Source organism: Pseudonaja textilis, chromosome 3 (genome assembly GCF_049901715.1).
Source record: "Pseudonaja textilis isolate UNSWEBS1 chromosome 3, rPseTex1.2, whole genome shotgun sequence".
Lineage (NCBI taxonomy): Eukaryota > Metazoa > Chordata > Lepidosauria > Squamata > Elapidae > Pseudonaja > Pseudonaja textilis.
In genome coordinates, this window is record NC_141992.1 from 8,086,465 (window position 1) to 8,104,705 (window position 18,241).

The following is an 18,241-nucleotide window of genomic DNA, read 5'->3' on the forward strand; positions in this document are numbered from 1 at the left end:
ACCCCACAGGTCTAGAAATAGAAATAGAGTTCTTTTATTGGCCAAGTGTGATTGGACACACAAGGAATTTGTCTTGGTGCAAATGCTCTCAGTGTACGTAAAACAAAAGATACATTCATCAGAAGTCAAGAATCATCAGGTACAACACTTAATGGTGGTCATGGGGTACAAAAGAATAGAATAGAATGGAATGGAGTAGAATATAATGGGAAGAATAGAATAGAGTAGAGTAGAGTAGAGTAGAGTAGAGTAGAGTAGAGTAGAATAGAATAGAATAGAATGGAGTAGATATAGAATAGAGTAGTGTAGAATAGAATAGAATAGAATAGAATAGAGCAGAGCAGAGCAGAGCAGAGCAGAGCAGAGCAGAGCAGAGCAGAGCAGAGCAGAACAGAACAGAACAGAACAGAATACTTTATTGGCCAAGTGTACATAAAAGAAAAGATGCATTCGTCAAGAGTCAAGAATCATAAAGTACAACATTTAATAATAGCCATAGGGTACAATAAGCAATCAAATCATACTAGGAAACAGTCCATATCATATGGATACCAGCGACAAAGTTACAGTCCTGTAGTCACAAGTGGGAGGGGAAGGGTGATAAGGAGTGATGAGAAGATTAATAGTAATAGTAGTGCAGACTTTGTAATAGTTGAACAGGGTTGAGGGAATTATTTGTTTAGCAGGGTGATGGCGTTCGGGAAAAAACTGTCCTTGTGTCTAGTTGTTCTGGTGTGCAGTGCTCTATAGTGTCGTTTTGAGGATAGGAGTTTATGTCCAGGTTGTAAATATTTTCACAGCCCTCTCTTTGACTCCTGCAGTGTACAGGTCCTCGATGGAAGGCAGGTGGGTAGTAATTGTGTTTTCTGCAGTCCTAATTACCCTCTGAAGTCTGTGTCTGTCCTGTTGGGTTGCAGAACCAAACCAGACAGTTATAGAGGTGCAGATGGCAGACTCAATAGTTCCTCTGTAGAACTGGATCAGCAGCTCCTTGAGCAGTTTGAGTTTTCTAAGTTGGCGCAGAAAGAAGTCACTTTTTTCCCCCATGCCGCTGTAACTTTTACAGTGCTCTATAGCATCATTTTGAAGCAAGGAGTTGAAACAGTTTATGTCCGGGATGTGAGGGTTTATCCTCTGAAGTCTGTGTCTGCCATGTCGGGTTGCAGAACCAAACCATGTTACGTCTGTCACCTGGAGTGGAAATCTGCCTGCTTTTGCCACGGGAGTGTAATTAGACTGGCACTTGTGCTTCTGTGAGGGTTGTGGGTCAGTTGGCAGAGATTTTCCCATTGTGGATGGGAATAAATCATGAAACTTTTTGTCCCAGCAACCCACCGTTTCCAAAGTTTTCACCCGAAATGAAAACAGCCAGAAAAAGTCACTGTGAAATTGGATTTCATGAAGCTTCAAGCACTTGGGTTTGTATGTATTTGTACTTTGGCAGAGATTTTCCACTGTTTTTTTTTTTTGAGTCAATTTTTTTTTAACTTATATATAAACAGTTTGAATACAGTGTACTGTCCGGGCAAACCATTTTACAAAAGAAAAAGAAAAAAGAAATAATAACATATATACTCATAGCAATAGTAGTAGTACAATACAACGATTCCAACCACATTTATAATTATGTTCGTTTATTTATAATCCTATTGATTATATTAGCATACTTATCATTACAAACAACATTCATGTTTAATTTATACATAACAATGCTCTTACTTCATCTAATTTCTACCTCTCCTTTCTAACCATTGATAAAACCTATTCCACGTTAAATAATACTCCCTATCTCCTTTATCTTTTAATTTCAACGTCAATCTATCTATCTTTACACAATTCAGTATTTTCCAAATTATATTTTCATCTGATGGGGTGTTCTCATTTTTCCAATATTGTGCAAAGGGATTTTCCAATGTGTGTGTGTGTGTGTGTGTGCTTTGTTTTCACAGAGCTTTCCCACTTGTGGATGGGAATAAATTATGAAAATTTGCCCCGGCATCACACATAGCCCAAACAAAATACTTGGGAGCCAGGGCTGTATGAAACTTGAAGTGTGTGTGTGTGTTTTGTGCTTTGCTTCAGCAGTCATTTCCCACTCTGGATGAGAATAAATTAAGAAACTTTGCGTCCTAGCATCACACAAAGCAGAAGCGAAAGCAGCCAGAAATAGTAACTGTGAAGTAGGACTGTACAAAACTTCAAGTGCTTGTGTTTGTGTGTGCTTGTGTTTGTGTGTATTTGTGCTTTGCTCTGGCAGAGATTTCCCACTCTGTGTGTGTGTGTGTGTGTGTGTGTGTGTGTGTGTGTGTGCGTGTGCTTTGTTTTCACAGAGTTTTCCCTCTTGTGGATGGGAACAAATTATGAAAATTTGTTCCAGCATCACACATAGCTCATACTTGGGAGCCAGGGCTGTCCGAAACTTGAAATGTATGTGTGTGTGTGTGTGTGTGTGTGTGTGTTTGTTTGTTTTGTGTTTGTGCTTTGCTTTGGCAGTCATTTCCAACTATGGATGGGAATAAATTAGGAAAAATTTGGCCTGGCATTACAGTGTTTCCGACACGGAGGAGGGGAAAAAAAATCTACTTGATGATAACCTCCGATTTGGTGGTATCCCTAAGCTACTAGCTTACTCAGCATTTTGATCTCTTTTGTTTTCAGCTAGCCAATATATTTATTTATTTATTTTATTTTGTCAAGCGATTATAAGACAACAGGTATAAGTATAAGCATGGATACATATAAGAAAAAAGAAAGAAACAATAGGACAGGGACGGTAAGTACACTGGTGCGCTTATGCACGCCCCCTACAGACCTCTTAGGAAAGGGGTGAAGTCAATAGTAGACAGTCTAAGGTTAAAGTTTTGGGGATTTGGGGAAGAAACCCCCCAAATATATCTCCCATTAAGGGAAGATGCGCCCAGGGCTTTAACTCATTGGAAACACAAAGGACCTTAAAGTGACAGTGCAGTGAGGATAATTCAGCATAGTTATGGCCTTGATGAATATTTTAGTAAAGAATGTTGACTGGACCGAGACTCAATCGGCAGCTTGAAGGTAGCAAGGGAAATATAAACAATGAGCCAGCCAGCTGTAGCCTATTTTTTTTCAGCCTGTCTGCCTGTTTATTTGCTGAATAAACTGAATCAAAGCCTGTGAGAAACTCCAGTCAGTCAGAATAGAGCTGAGAGGGACCTTGGAGACCCTATACCATTTGAGACAAATGGTTGTTCAGTCTCTTGTTTAAAAAACTCTAGTGATGAAGCACCCAGAACTCCTAGAGAGGAACTTCTTTAATTGTTCTCACTGTTAAGAAGTTCCTCCTTCATTCTAGGTTGGATCTCTCCTTCATTCATTTCTACCTATTATTGCTTGACCTGCTCTCAGAATGGGGCGGTGGCTTAGAGGTGGAGCTCTCAACTCGCAATCAGGAGTCTGTGAGTTCGATCCTAGGTAGAGGCAGATATTTCTCTCTCTGGGCACGATGAGAATGTATCTGCTGAACAAAACTCCGCATTGGCAATAGGAAGGGCATCTGGCCAGGAAACACTCAGCTCCATTCAGTTTGCCCAGACTACACTACACTCAAGGGATTATGAGGTCATTAAAAGAAGATGATTGCTTGTCCTGCCCTCAGGTGCTTTTGGGGAAATGGGCTAACTCCCTCTTCTATCTGATAATAAGGAGGATCCCAACTCTTGAGCCTTGGTATAGAAAATTTCTCTTCCATGCAATACAAAACTTGAGAGTTTGCTTCTCTCCTTGATTCGTTTCCATCCATTGTTTCGTGTCTTGCTTTCTGGTGCTTTTGGACCACCCTCCCCAAAAAAACCCCCATTCTGTATTTTCTTCTCCTTACCTCCCACAGCGCCGATGGGGATTTTGCAGTCACCCACCTGACCAAAGCCCACCTCTTCTACGATGGTCGGATTAAATGGATGCCTCCCGCCATCTACAAAAGCTCCTGCAGCATCGACGTCACTTTCTTCCCTTTTGACCAGCAGAACTGCACCATGAAATTTGGTTCGTGGACTTACGACAAGGCCAAGATCGACCTAGAGAGCATGCACCGCCATGTGGATCAGCTGGATTACTGGGAGAGTGGCGAATGGGTGATCATCAACGCTGTGGGCAACTACAACATCAAGAAGTACGAGTGCTGTTCGGAGATCTATCCAGACATCACCTATTCCTTCATCATCCGGCGTCTCCCTCTGTTCTACACCATCAATTTGATTATTCCTTGTCTCCTGATCTCATGTTTGACCGTCTTGGTCTTCTACTTGCCTTCCGAGTGTGGAGAGAAGATCACCCTCTGCATCTCTGTCCTGCTGTCCTTAACTGTCTTCCTTCTTCTCATCACCGAGATCATCCCCTCCACGTCCTTGGTCATCCCCTTGATCGGCGAGTACCTCCTCTTCACCATGATCTTCGTCACCTTGTCCATCATCATCACCGTCTTCGTGCTGAACGTCCACCACCGTTCCCCTCGGACCCACACCATGCCCGACTGGGTGCGGCGGGTTTTCCTGGACGTCGTCCCGCGCCTTCTCTTCATGAAACGCCCTTCGACGGTGAAGGACAATTGCAAGAAGCTCATCGAATCCATGCACAAAATTGCCAACTCGCAACGGTTTTGGTCGGAGACGGAAGTGGAGCCCAACTTTATCACCTCCTCATCCAACAGCCCACAGAGCAACGAACAGTCCCCTACATCATCCCTGGGAACCCATCTCGAGGACCCCAAAAGCCCACAGCCGCTGTGTAAGTCACCCTCCGGCCAGTATTCAATGCTGCGCCCAGAACCCACCCGAGGTAGTTGCACTTCCCTCCAGCCTCCCGGTCACCCTCTCGGAGACCTTCAGTCTAGCTCAATTGGTAAAGGCCGATCCTTAAGCGTCCAGCAGATGTACAGCAGCCCAGGAAAATCTGAAGAAGGGACCATACGTTACCGATCCAAAAGCATCCAATATTGCTACTTGCAAGAAGAGGCGTCCCAAACCAACGGCCAATCCAGCGGGTCCCCAGCATCCCCACAGTGCCATCTGAATGTGGACCAGCCCAAAGCCAAAGCTCCCCATTGTAAGTGTAAGTGTAAAAAGAAGGAATCCGCCAGCACTTCGGGACAAGGGAGCAAAACCCACAAGGAGCAGCAGTTTTTGCTCATGTCCCCTGCCTTGAAGTTAGCCGTGGAAGGCGTGCATTATATCGCGGACCACTTGAGAGCAGAAGACGCTGATTTCTCAGTAAGTACCCCCCCCCAAAAAGCGCGAGTCCTTATTTCTCATCGCTTGTTCCCGGCAAGCCAAAAATCTGGATGGATGAGACTTTTGATACCATTTAGTAGCGCTTGTGGAATTCGTGTCTTGGGCGGAATGCAAAACATTTAATTTAAGTTATTTAAGTTTAAAATTTAAGTTACGCTCAGGAGGGCCCCCCAATGAGTTTTTTTTTCCTAACTCCGGTTCATTGCAGCAGGTTCTGAGTTGGAATGATGAGTTTCAGGAGATGAATTTAGGCGGTGGGACTGTTGCGCACAATTCGGTCAGAGAGGTGTGTTCTCTGTGCTCAAACTTTGGTCCCCAAAGAACTTATGGCAATGTGGAGATGTATACAGGACACCCACCCACCCCAAAGAAATTAGTTAAATAATGAAAATATCAAAGTGATATAAAGTTCATGTGATAAGTGAGATGGGTGGCATATAAATTTGAGAAGGGAGGAAGGAAGAGAGAGAAAGAAAGAGAGAGGGGGAGAGAGAAAAAGAGAGAGAGAGAGAAAGAAAGAGAGAAAGAGAAGGGGAGGGAGGGAGAGGGAAGGAAGGAAAGAAAGAACGAAAAAGAAAGAAAGGACGTGGGAAGAAGAAATGGAGGGAGGGAGGGAGGAGTATAAACTCCTGGCAACTTTAGGATACCTGGACTTCAACTCCCAGATTTTCCCAGCCAGCATGGGAGATTAATTGTATTTTTACATTAGCTTGCTTTGCACTTTCATGCACATTTTGGTGTGAGTCTGTCAGTTTGTAATTTTTATACATAGGTTTAATTCAGAAACTCTCAGTGTATATGTAAAGCAACAGAGAGAATCACCATCATCATACCGATAAGAGGTGAGCAATAAAGAAGGTAATAAGAAGGATAAGTGATAATATTACAGCCATACTTCATGGGTAAATATGTACAGCTGTTAGACAGATCTGCAAGAATTAGATATTAGCAATGGTGCAAAGGAAGAACCTAGGCCTGTATCCAGCTGGTTTCGCCTGCAATGTCCTGTAGCGCCATCCCGAGGGGAGGAGTTGAAATAGTTTATGTCCAGGATGTGAAGGGTATACAGGTGTCTTCTCAGCCCTCCTTCTGACCCATGCAATACAGGTACTCTTCAACTTACCACAGTTGAGCCCAAAATGTATGTTGTTAAATGAGAAATGTATTAAGTGAGATTTGCTCCATTTATGACTTTTCTTGCCACGCTTGTTAACCGAATCCCTGCAGTTGATATACATTTGTAAACATGGTTGTTAAGTGAATCTGGTGTGATGACCTGGGGTGGTGGCACAAAGGCAACACAGTCAGATAATCAGTAGGAGTACTTTTATTAGCTCCAACTTTGCCCCCAATGTCCTGGTTATCTTCTGGGCTAGAGAAAAACTCTCCCAGAAACAGCCATTGGTTGCAGAGAATCAAGTCCAAAATGTGTCAACAAAAACTGTAACTAGAAGTCCAATCAAGGCAAGATGGGGTAATTAGTCCAGCAGGGCAAGAGAAGGAATTCCAGACATGAAGGAACATCAGTAAATCAACCCAGTTGGGAGGACGCCAGGAATGCAGATAACCAAAGTCAACACAAGATAAACTCATATTTGTTCCCAGCAACCGCTGCTCTCAGCTTCTTCTTTCTTAAACTCTCTTCCCAGGTATGCCTAACGAAGGGAATCAGGGCCCTTTCCTCTCCCATAAGTCATGCAACCCACATTGCTCTCTTCTCCTTTCCTCCCTGCATGCCCTAGGATGAAGGGAGTGGGTGGGTCTTCCTCTGAATTTCCTCTCCCTTGTTCTACCTCTCCCCCGCTCTGCCAGCTGGACTTTGCCCTACCCCAGTTTCCTCCACAGCCAATGGAGCCACACTCCCACTCCCTGTCAGCTGTTTATCTTCCTCCTCGGATTCAGACTCCGACAGGGGCATGACAATCTGGCTTCCAAAGTCACTACACGCGACCCTGTGATTCAGCAACAGTCATAAATATGGACCAGTCGCTGAGCATCTGAATTTTGATCACGTGACCATGAGCATTGCTGCAAAGGCCCTAACCCGGTGAAAAATGGTCGTAAGTGCATTTTGTAACTTTGAACAGTCACTAAATGAACTGTGGTAAGTTGAGAGCTACTGTATACAAGTCTTCTGTGGAAGATTTCTTAGGAATCGAGATGATGTTTGAAGCATGAAAACAGCAGGTGGAACAAAGACTATGAGGTTGCCTCTGCCTGTCCTGTCAAATGCCTTTTGGCCTCTCGGCTGGAAATAAATCAACGGGACTGCTACTGTAACCTCCTCACCCAGCTTCCTCGCTGATGTCTGCCTCCTGGCCCAAGGACCTCTTCACCTCCTCCTTCTAATTTATTTGTTTCTAGCTTAGCGCCCTTCTCCATTTCTTGGTGAACCTCCCCAAGTCTTTTCAGCTGCTGACAACTGAACCTTGAAACTGAGCTTCAGGCTTTAGATATATAAATATATATATATATTTCCTGGCTCTATATGGAACACGCTCCCTTCTGCCATGACATTTCCCGCAAGAGGAAAATACCAGAAGAGGCTGGAGAAGATCATTAGAACTCTTTGAAAGTAAAAGAAACAGGTAGTCCTTGGCTTATGACCACAGCGGAGCGCAAAATTTCCTTTGTTGCTAAGTAGGATGGTTGTTAAAGTGAGTTTTGCCCCATTTTATGAGTTTTCTTAACACAGTTGTTAAGCAAATCATTTCAGTTCCTGTTAGTAACATGGTGGTTAAGTGAATTTGGCTTCCCCATTGACCTTGCTTTAACAGATCAACAGATTTGGAAGGGACCATGTAGGTCGCCTGGTCCAACCCCCTGCCCAAGCAGGAGACTCTACACCATATCTGACAAATGGCAGTCCAGTCTCTTCTTGAAAGCCTCCAGGGATGAAGTTCTCACAACTTCCAAGAACAACTTCTGTTCCATCGATTGTTCTCACTGTTCTCCTTAGTTCTAGGTTGCTTCTCTCTTTGATTACTTTCCATCCATTGCTTCTTGTCTTCCTTCAGGTGCTTTGGAGAATAGCTTGTCCCCTCTCCTTTCTGTGGCAGCCCCTCAAATATTGGAAGACCTCTATCCTGTCTCCCCTGGTCCATCTCTTCACTAGACTAGCCAGGCCCAGTTCCTGCAACCATTGTTCATATGTTTTAGTCTCCAGTCCTGGTTGCTCTTCCCAGCACTTTTTCTAGAGTCTCAACATCTTTTCTAATACTCTGGTGACCAAAACTGGATGCAGTACTCTAGGTGTGGTCTTACTAAGGCTTTATAGAGTGGTATTAGTACCTCCAAGTGAGGTACTTGATTGTATCCCTCTGTTAATGCAATTTAGGATTGCATTGGCTTTTGGGGTTGCCGCCTCACTGCCTTATATTTAACTGGTTATCCACTGCTTGGTTGCAAAAAGGAATCACTTAGAACATAAAATAATAGAATTGGAAGGGGCCTCAGAGGTCCTCTAGTCCAACCCCTGCTTAAGCAAGAGACCCTTTACCATTTCAGCTAGATGATTGTCCAGTCTCTTTTTGAAAGCCTCCAGTAATGGACGACCCACAACTTCGGAAAGCAAGTTGATTTTCTCACCGTTAGGAAATTTTCTCCCGAGTTCTAAGTTGCTTCTCTCTCTGATGAGTTTCCATCTGTTGCTTCTTGTCCTTCCTCCCCCGGTGCTATGGAAGACAAGAAGCAACGGATGGAAACTAAGCAAGGAAAGAAGCAACCTAGAACTAAGGAGAAATTCCCCAACAATGAGAGTAACCAACCAACGGAGTAGTAGCTCACCTCCAGAAGTTGTTGATCCTGGGATACTACAACTGCCAAACATACATGCCAATTGCCAAGTGTCTGAATTTTGATCCTGTGACCGTAGGAATGCCACAAAGGTTGTAAGCAGTGGTGGGATTCCATTTTTTTTTTACTACCGGTTCTGTGGGCATGGCTTGGTGGATGTGGCTTGGTGGGCGTGGCAGGGGAAGGATACTGCAAAATCCCCCTTCCCTCTCCACCCCACTAACCTGCTTTCCAGCTTTGTTCTCCTGTGCAGGGCAACCAAAGAAGACCCAGCCGATCAGCTGGGACTCAACGGGAGGCAGAGAATAGATGGGGGTGGTGGGGCCAGCCAGAGGTGGCATTTGCCGGTTCTCCGAACTAATCAAAACTTCTACTACTAGTTCTCCAGAACTGGCCCAAACTTGCTAAATGCCACCTCTGGTTGTAAGTGCAAAAAATGGTCATAAGTGACTTTTTCAATGCCATTGTAACTTTGAATGGTCTCTAAACGTACTCTTGTAAGTTGAGGACTACCTGTAGGTAGGTAATGCCCATAGTCTCACCTGGGATTGGTGTGAGAACTGAACCTCACAGCAGTTGGTGTCTGTGTGCATAGCAAACTAGGGCATTTTAATAGTTCCTGTCACTGCTGGTACATCCTCTCTAGGGAGTGAGTATCAAACATGGCTGAGTCTAATAAGCTGTCCATAAAACTCTTATCTTGAAGCAGAGAGAGTGTCCCTTGCAAGAGGCCGATAAAAAAAAAGAGAAGGGATCGAAAAAGGCAGGTTTTACCATTCATTTTTCTAAAGAGTTTAATTGGTTTTGTCTTTCTAGATAAGCCGAGGACAAGACCAGGCCACGTGAACCTTTGTGTCTACAATTACCAAAAAAAAAAAATGACTCTAGAATTTGAAAAGAGTGATGCAGCAATAGGAAAATGCGAGGAATTGAGGGGAAAGCAGCCTTTCGGGTTTTCTGGCAGGGGGAAAGGAGGAGGAGGAGGAGGAGGCGATAAAAAGGCATTTCAAAATTCAGGAAAACCGAGCAAACGATGTGCAAGGGAGTCAGACCGATCGTGAGCTGAAGGGGAGATAGTTCAAAACCCCTTTCATTTAACTGAGGTGGAACAGGCGCCTGGTTTTGAGCTTAAACAAAAACTCTTTGTTTTTGTGGTGCTTTACGAACCCTGTGAAGTCTCGGCAAAAAAAAAGAAAAAAGAGAGAAAGAAAAGGATGGGAACAGAGGGAGAGAAAGAGAAAGAGAGCAAGAGAGAGAGAGAGAGAGAGAAGGAAGGAAGGAAGGAAGGAAGGAAGGAAGGAAGGAAGGAAGGAAGGAAGGAAGGAAGGAAGGAAAAAGAAAGGGATGAGAAGAAGCAGCAATGGAAGAAAGGAAGGAGAGGGGAGAATGGAGAAAGGGGGAAGAAGAAAACAGGTAATGAAGGAGTGATAGGGAGGAAGGAAGGAAAGAAAAAAGGGAAGAAGAAGGGAGGGAGAGGAAGGAAGTTAGGAAGGGAGAGAGAAGGAAGGAAAGAAGGATGGAAAGAGAAAGATATTTATTTTCTATTCTATTCTATTCTATTCTATTCTATTCTATTCTATTCTATTCTATTCTATTCTATTCTATTCTATTCTATTTTATTTTATTTTATTTTATTTTATTTTATTTTATTTTATTTTATTTTATTTTATTTTATTTTATTTTATTATTTTAAGCCTGCCTTTTTAAAAAACTTTATAAGTAACGAATATACCCAATCCTCCTTCCTTCTCCTATTTTCCCCACAACCCTTTGAGGTGGGCTGGGCTGAAAGAAAGGGGATTGGCTCAAAGTCCACCCAAGTCTGGACTAGAATTCACCATCTCCTATTTTCTACTCAACCCTTTAACTGGCTCTTAGTGATCACTAATTCAACATAAACTAAAATGCCGCTAACGAGAAAAATGCTAGTTTTTGGAGCAATGAATCTGGATCAGAATTCTGAAAAAGGACAAATTGGAGCAAGTTAGAGGAGAGCTATGTTTCTGGCTAGGGCATTTGTGGGTTGGATACAGAGGTGGGTATTTAGCAGGTTCTGACCAGTTTCTGGAGAACCGGTAGCAGAAATTTTGAGTAGTTCAGAGAACCAGCAAATCCCACCTCTGACTGGCCCCGCCCCCATCTATTCTCTGCCTCCCATTGAGTCCCAGCTGATCGGCTGGGTCTTCTTTGGTTGCCCTGCAAAGCAGGCTAGTGGGGTGGGGAGGGAGTGGAGATTTTGCAATATCCTTCTCCTGCCACGCCCACCAACTCACGCCCACAGAACCAGTAGTAAAAAATTTTTGAATCCCAGCACTTGAATGCCCCAAAAGATGGTATTGTGGGTGCTCCATCACTGGAGGTTTTTCAGAAGAGATTGAACAGCCATTTATCTGAAATAGTATAGGGTCTGCTGCTTGAGCAAGGGGTTGGACTAGAAGACCTCCAAGGTCCCTTCCAATTCTGTTATTCTGACAATCAAAGGAAAATGCCAGCTTGCTTACCATGAATAAAGATTTATTTTAAAACTCCAACCTCTCTGTCCCCAGACAACCATAGTAAATGTCATTCCTTCTTTGGAGATGACTCACAAAGAGGATTGCTTTTGATGGGCAACCTTTATAGCTCTCCAATTTTTTCTCTCTCTCTCTCTCTCTCTCTCTCTCTCTCCCTCCCTCACCACCCATGGACTTGCTTAATATAGGCATCAGCCAAGGAAGGTTACATATTTAGTGAGGATGAACTATATCGTTATGTGTCTGGCATGTATGGGGGCCAGTGTGGGAAATAATGATCCAACTCCAATTAGAGTGGGAAATTTATCACCTCACAACTTGCTGGAGTAAGGCAGGAAGAGCTCACTTGATTATGCAGCTTCTCTTCCTAGGGTTAATGAAAACTGTGGGTCAATCAGAATGACAAAGTAACAGAATAAAAGAGTTGGAAGGCACCTTGGAGGTCTTCTAGTCCAACCCACGCCCAAGCAGGAAACTATACCATTTCAGACAAATGGTTGTCCAGTCTCTTCTTAAAACCCCCAACATTGGAGCACCCCAAACCTCTGGAGTTAAATCTTTCCACTGATTAACTGTTCTAATTATCCTTAGTTCTAAGTTGCTTCTCTCCCTGATTAGCTTCCATCTAATCAAGAATAGCTTGACTCCTTCTTTGCGGCAACCTTGACAGTCAGTAGTTCACATTTTTCTATACAGGTAGTCCTTGACTTCTAACCATTTGTTTAGTGACCTGTCGAAGTTGCAACACCATTGAAAAATCTGACTTATGACCATTTTCACACTTATAACCATTGCAGCATCCCCAATGGACACTGGATCAAAATTTGAATGCTTGGCCACGGGCTCCTATTTATGATGGTTGCCATATCCTGAGGTCCTGCGATCCATTTTTGGGACCTTCTGATCAGCAAAGTCCATGGGGAAGCCTGATTCACTTAATGACCATGTTACCAATATAACAACCGCCTAAGAACTGTGGCCAGAAGTGAAATGTTAATGCAACTTTATAATCCTTTGGTAAGGCCACACTTGGAATACTGGATCCAGTTTTGGTTGCCACGGTGTTAAAAAAGATGTTGAGATTCTGGAAAGACTGCAAAGAAGAGCAACAAAGATAATTAGGGGACTGGAGGCTAAAACATATAAAGAACGGTTGCTGGAATTGGGTATGTCTAGTTTAATGAAAAGAAGGACTAGGGGTGACATGATAGCAGTATTCCAATATCTCAGGGGCTGCCCCAAAGAAGAGGGAGTCAAGCTATTCTCCAAAACACCTGAAGGCAGGACAAGAAGCAATAGGTGGAAACTCATCAAGGAGAGAAGCAACCTAGAAGTAAGAAGAAATGAGAACAATTAACCAGTGGAACTGCTTGCCTCCAGAAGTTGTGAATGCTCCAACACTGGATTTTTTAAAGAAGAGATTGGATAAACATTTGTCTGAAGTAGTGTAGGGTTTCCTGCCTAAGCAGGGGGTTGGACTAGAAGACCTTCAAGGTCCCTTCCAACTCTGTTATTCTACTCTACTCTACTCTACTCTACTCTACTCTACTCTACTCTACTCTGCTCTTCCCAACTCTGCTCTGCTCTGCTCCGCTCCGCTCAACTTCATTCCACTCCACTCCACTCTATTGTAGTAAAATGGAGCAAAACTCACTTCACAACTCACTCAGCAACATAAATTTTGGGCTCCGCTGTGGTCATAAGTCAAAGGCTACCTGTATAGGTAGTGCGAAATAAACTTGCAGTATTTTTGAACTCCATCCTGGCTCCTGACTTCTCGCACCTGACAGCCACCAATGAAATTGAAAATTATAGTCCCACGATCTCTTGCTTAACTAGCACATTACTTAGGAGCAGAGTTGTCGGTGCCAACTGTGGTTGTTAAGTAGAGGATAACTAGAAGGTCTGTCAAGCACTGAACAAGCTTCCACATGAAATGATGAGTTCTCCTTCATTACAGGTTTTCAAACAGACCCTGGATGGTCTAATACTGAGGGCTTTGGGGTTTTCCCCCCCCCAGGTTTTGGAGTTTGTTAATAAAAAAAAAAATCTTGGAACCTCAATCAAGAATAACAAAGACTTGGAAGGGATTTTGGGAGTCTTCTAGTCCAACCTGTCCTTTAGTGATTTTTTTTAAAAAAGAGAGAAAATTCAAGAGAACATTTTCCTCGTGGTCTTTCATAGAATCCCATTAAATTTTCCTGGAAACCTGTTTGAAAAACATTACTGTGAAGGATCCTTCACTGATCAGTGAATCAGACTGGATGGCCTGTAAGGTTCCTGGCCAAAAATCTCCCATCTCTATGGCAGACCTGGAAGGCTTTGCCTGAAGATAAAAGAGAACATTTGTAGCTCAGGTTGGAACTATGGTGAAGTCCTACACTTAGGCAAGAAAAACCAAAAGTACACATAGTGACTGGGTGAAACCAGGCTCAAGAGCAGTAACTGTGAAAGGGATCTTGGAGTCTTAGTGGACAACCAGCTAAATATGAGCCAGCAGTGTGCAGCAGCAGCCAAAAAAGCCAATGCAATCCTAAATTGTAATAACAGAGGGATACAATCAAGATCAAGGGAAGTACTAATACCACTCTATAAAGCCTTAGTAAGACCACACCTAGAGTACTGCATCCAGTTTTGTTCACATTATAAAAAAGATGTTGAGACTCTAGAAAAAGTACAGAGAAGAGCAACTAGGATGATTACAGGACTGGAGGCTAAAATATACAATGAACGGTTGCAGGAACTGGGTTTGGCTAGTCTAGTCAAGAGAAGGACCAGGGGAGACATGATAGCAGTCATCCAATACTTGAGGCTCTGCCACAGAGAGGAGGAATGGGGGTCAAGCTGTTTTCCAAAGCACCTGAAGGCCAAGGAATAATAGATGGAAACTGACCAAGGAGAGATTCAACCTGGAAATAAGGAGAAACTTTCTGACAGTGAGAGCAATCAACCCATGGAACAGACGTTGCATTTAGAAATGTGGGCATGTTTTTTTATTTATTTTTTTGCAGCAACCCGCCCCCTCCCAATTTTTGGGGGTCTTCTGGGCCTCAAGCAACCCTCCTGGGGCTGGCGGTTTTGCTCCCAGAAGGCTTCTCTGGGGCTCAGGAAGGAAAAAATGGAGCCTGATGGGGGCGTGTAGGACCCCCCCCTATGCTCCATTTTGGGCTGTTTTTGCTCCCAGAAGGCTTCCCTGGGGCCCAGGAAGGCAAAAAATGGAGCATGGGGTGGGGGGAGCTATGCCCCCCTCCATTTTTTTGCCTTCCTGGGCCTCAGGGAAGCCTCCGGGGTGAAGCAGTAAGACAGAGAGTGGAATCCTGGCACAGCTGATCATAGGAGGAGCTGATTGTTGGGAGGTTAAAAAAAAAAGGAAATATCTTAAGGAGCGACTGGGTGGGGAAGAACGCAGTCAGCGATGTCGGGCATGCGCGATAAGGACTAACTGGACGGGGAGGGGAGGGGGCGACCGGGTCAGGGGCATGGCCAGCCAGAAGTTAGTACCAGTTTAGCGACCCACGCCTAAGCTTTGCTACCGGTTTGCCTGAACCGGAGTGAACCAGCTGAATACCACCACTGCTTCCAACTCTGTAATTTTGATTTTGTTATTTTCCTGGAGACATTTCATCACCACACTGGGTAACCTCATCAGTGCTAGCAGGAAGTGGAATTTGCTCTCGTTTTATATACTTGCCCTATCAGTATTGGAGGGATTGGACTTGGTTGTTCCCTTGATGGGGCTCTTGTTTACTCTTAGCTTGTTTGTCTGAATTGGTAGTTTCTTGATTGGAGTATTATTGCTTCTTGATTTAGCTAAAGAGTTTGGAAAGAAAGCCAAAAGGCAATTTAAAGATGAAATCTTCAAAGCCAGCGGCTTTCCTTGGACTACAACAAGCTTGTAGTAGTCAGTACGAGTGGAATAGGTCTTGTCTCAGCTGCCAGAGACTTGCTGTCATAAAAGGGCAAAATGTATTTATTCTTTTATTGGCGTTTTTGTTTCTCATCTCCTGCAAAGCTTTGCAAAAGCATTAGAAGAACTCCTTGACTTACGACCACAATTGAGCCCAAAATTTATGTTGCTAAGCAAAACATTTGTTCAGTGAAGTTTGCTTCCTTTTAAGACCTTCCTTGCCACAGTTGTTAAGTGAATCACTGCAGTTCTTAAGTTAGTAACACGGTTGTTAAGTGAATCCGGTTTCCCCATTGACTTTGCTGGTCAGAAGGTCATTAAAGGGGATCATGTGACCCCAGGACACTGAAACAGTCGTAAGTATGAGTCTGTTGACAAGGATCCGAATTTTGATCACAAGAACCTGGAGATGCTGCAATGGTTGTATGTGTGAAAAATGGCGCTTAGTCCCTTTTTTTCAGGACCACCGTAACTTCGAATGGTCACTAAATGAACTGTCGTAAATCAAGGATATAAGGAAATCAACTATATAGTTGGCTTAGTTCCCTTCATTTCAGATATTGATTCTTTTCTGGGTGATTGGTGTGTAAGTGGATAGCTATATTTATATTTTAAATCTTGATCATTCTTACTATTTTTGCCTTTTATTCTGCTTGATTGTATAGAACCCAGAGACGGTATCATAAAAGGAGAATACATTATTGCTGTGTTTTTAATAAGCCTCTGTAGGTGGCTTAGCTTCACCATGACAGAGAGCCTTGCGGTCCAAAGACGCTATTCTCTTTGCTGGAATAATTCTCTTTAATCCTTCCTAGGCTTTTAATAGCCTTCGGAATAATCCCCTCTTTGCAGCCCTTTCCGTCTTTTGCAAAATCCAGGAAAAGCTTCTATAGAACTAGATTACCTGCACAAAATCCTTTTCTGGAGATCACAAGTAGACTGTAAAGGGAGACTGTAGAATTCCACTGGAACTTAAAGATGAGATACATATATGCAGGTTAAGTCTGTTGCGGCCCGACAGACTCGGACAGTGAAAAGGTTGGGGAGGAACCTGGGCCAGTCCTGGAGTCTGGGGAAGGCTCTGATGAGGGCTCTGCGTCGGAGGCAGAGATGGGGCCAGGGCCGTCTGACAGTTATCAGCTGCCTTTGGAGTCAGAGATCAGTGGGGCAGAAGAACAGCTGGAGCCTGTTCCCAATGTGCACATGTGCAGAGTTGCCAGACGAAGGGAACCGCTGAGGAATAAGGGCCAACTTGGGAGTAAAGCCACAAGTGGACGGTGAACGGCCCCTTCCCCTAGAGCAGTGGTGGCTCATCTTTTTGGGCTCCTGTGCCAAAAATTGGAAGCACGCCAGCACGCCTGTACTTGCGTGTCAGCACCCAGAATGCAATGTGCCCCCCCTCCCCATGCCCCCTGCGCATGCGCGCGCAATCCCCATCCCCACCCCCTTACCTAAACTGCACCTCACAGTTGATTTTTCGCTGGTTTGAGGCCTTTTGGGGCCTCCCAGAGGCTTGGAAAAAGCCTCTGCAAAGCTTCTCAGCCGAATTACAGGCCCGTTTCATCACTTTACAGGAAGTGACGAAAAGGGCCTATAATTCATCCTGAGAAGCCTCACAGAGGCTTTTTCCAAGCCTCTGGGAGGCCCAAAAAGGCCTCAAACCAACCGGAAAAAAAAAATCAGTGGTGAGGTGTGGGGATGCACAGTGAGGTAAATTTGCCTGCGACTTGTGTGCCAGCACAAATGGCTCTGTGTGCCCCTTGTGGCACGCGTGCCGTAGGTTCGCCATCACGGCCCTAGAGAATAAAAGAGGAGTGCAAGGGGCGTGGGCTTTGTAGATGACAATTAGTTCACTCTGGCATGCTTGCCAAGTATTGAGGCATCTGAAAGGTATTGGCCTGGCCTCCAAGCATGATAAAGGTTTGTAACTGGGATCTTTCTTGAAAGACAGTTGGCCAGGACTTCATTGGAGAGGAAATTCATCGTAAATCAAATAAAAGGGATTTATCAGGACGAGGACCAGGACTCGGCTTCGTGCTGTTGGGGAAGCCTAGGTCAGAACAAAGTCCTTGGCTTCTGATCACAGATGAGCCCAAAAGTTCCGCTGCTAAGCAAGACAGTCGTTAAGCAAGTCTTGCCCCATTTTACAGTCTTTCCTGCCCCAGCTGTTAAGAGAATCAGTGTAGTTGTTAAGTGAATCATGCAGTGGTTAAGCAAATAGAATAGAATAGAATAGAATAGAATAGAATAGAATAGAATAGAATAGGATAGGATAGGATAGGATAGGATAGAATTCTTTATTGGCTAAGTGTGGTTGGACACACAAGGAATTTGTCTTGGTGTAAATACTTTCAGTATACATAAAAGAAAAGATACAATCTGGCTTCCTCCATTGACTTTGCTTGTTGGAAGCTGGCTGGGAAGATTATAAACGGTGATCACGCAACTGTCATAAATACATGCCAGTTGCGGAGTGACCAAATTTTGATCCCATGACCCTTAAGGAAACTGCAGCAGTTGCAAGCCTGTGAGCACCGGTCATGAGTCACTTTTTTCAGTGCCATAGAAACTTTGAACAGTCACTAAACAAATGGTCGTAAATTGAGGACCATCTGTATCAGAAGAAATGAAACAATTCAATGATCCCCATTTTTGTTCCATTCTTAAGAGCGAAGGGAATCCTATTGTATTGCGGCTTCACTTAGGCACAAAGAAAAAACGTCTGCTGTGAACTCCACCTGGGCATCAGGAAGGGAATCCAG

The 18,241-nt window shown here is 44.0% G+C and overlaps 1 protein-coding gene across 1 annotated transcript in view; it reads left to right on the forward strand.

The window, feature by feature from the left end:
- Positions 1-18,241, forward strand: part of CHRNA4 (cholinergic receptor nicotinic alpha 4 subunit) — a 77,214-nt gene that overhangs the window by 48,118 nt on the left and 10,855 nt on the right. Inside the window, exon 5 of the mRNA XM_026697278.2 lies at positions 3,866-5,243. Coding sequence (XP_026553063.1) covers positions 3,866-5,243 — 1,378 coding nt within the window. The remainder of the gene's footprint in view (positions 1-3,865; positions 5,244-18,241) is intronic.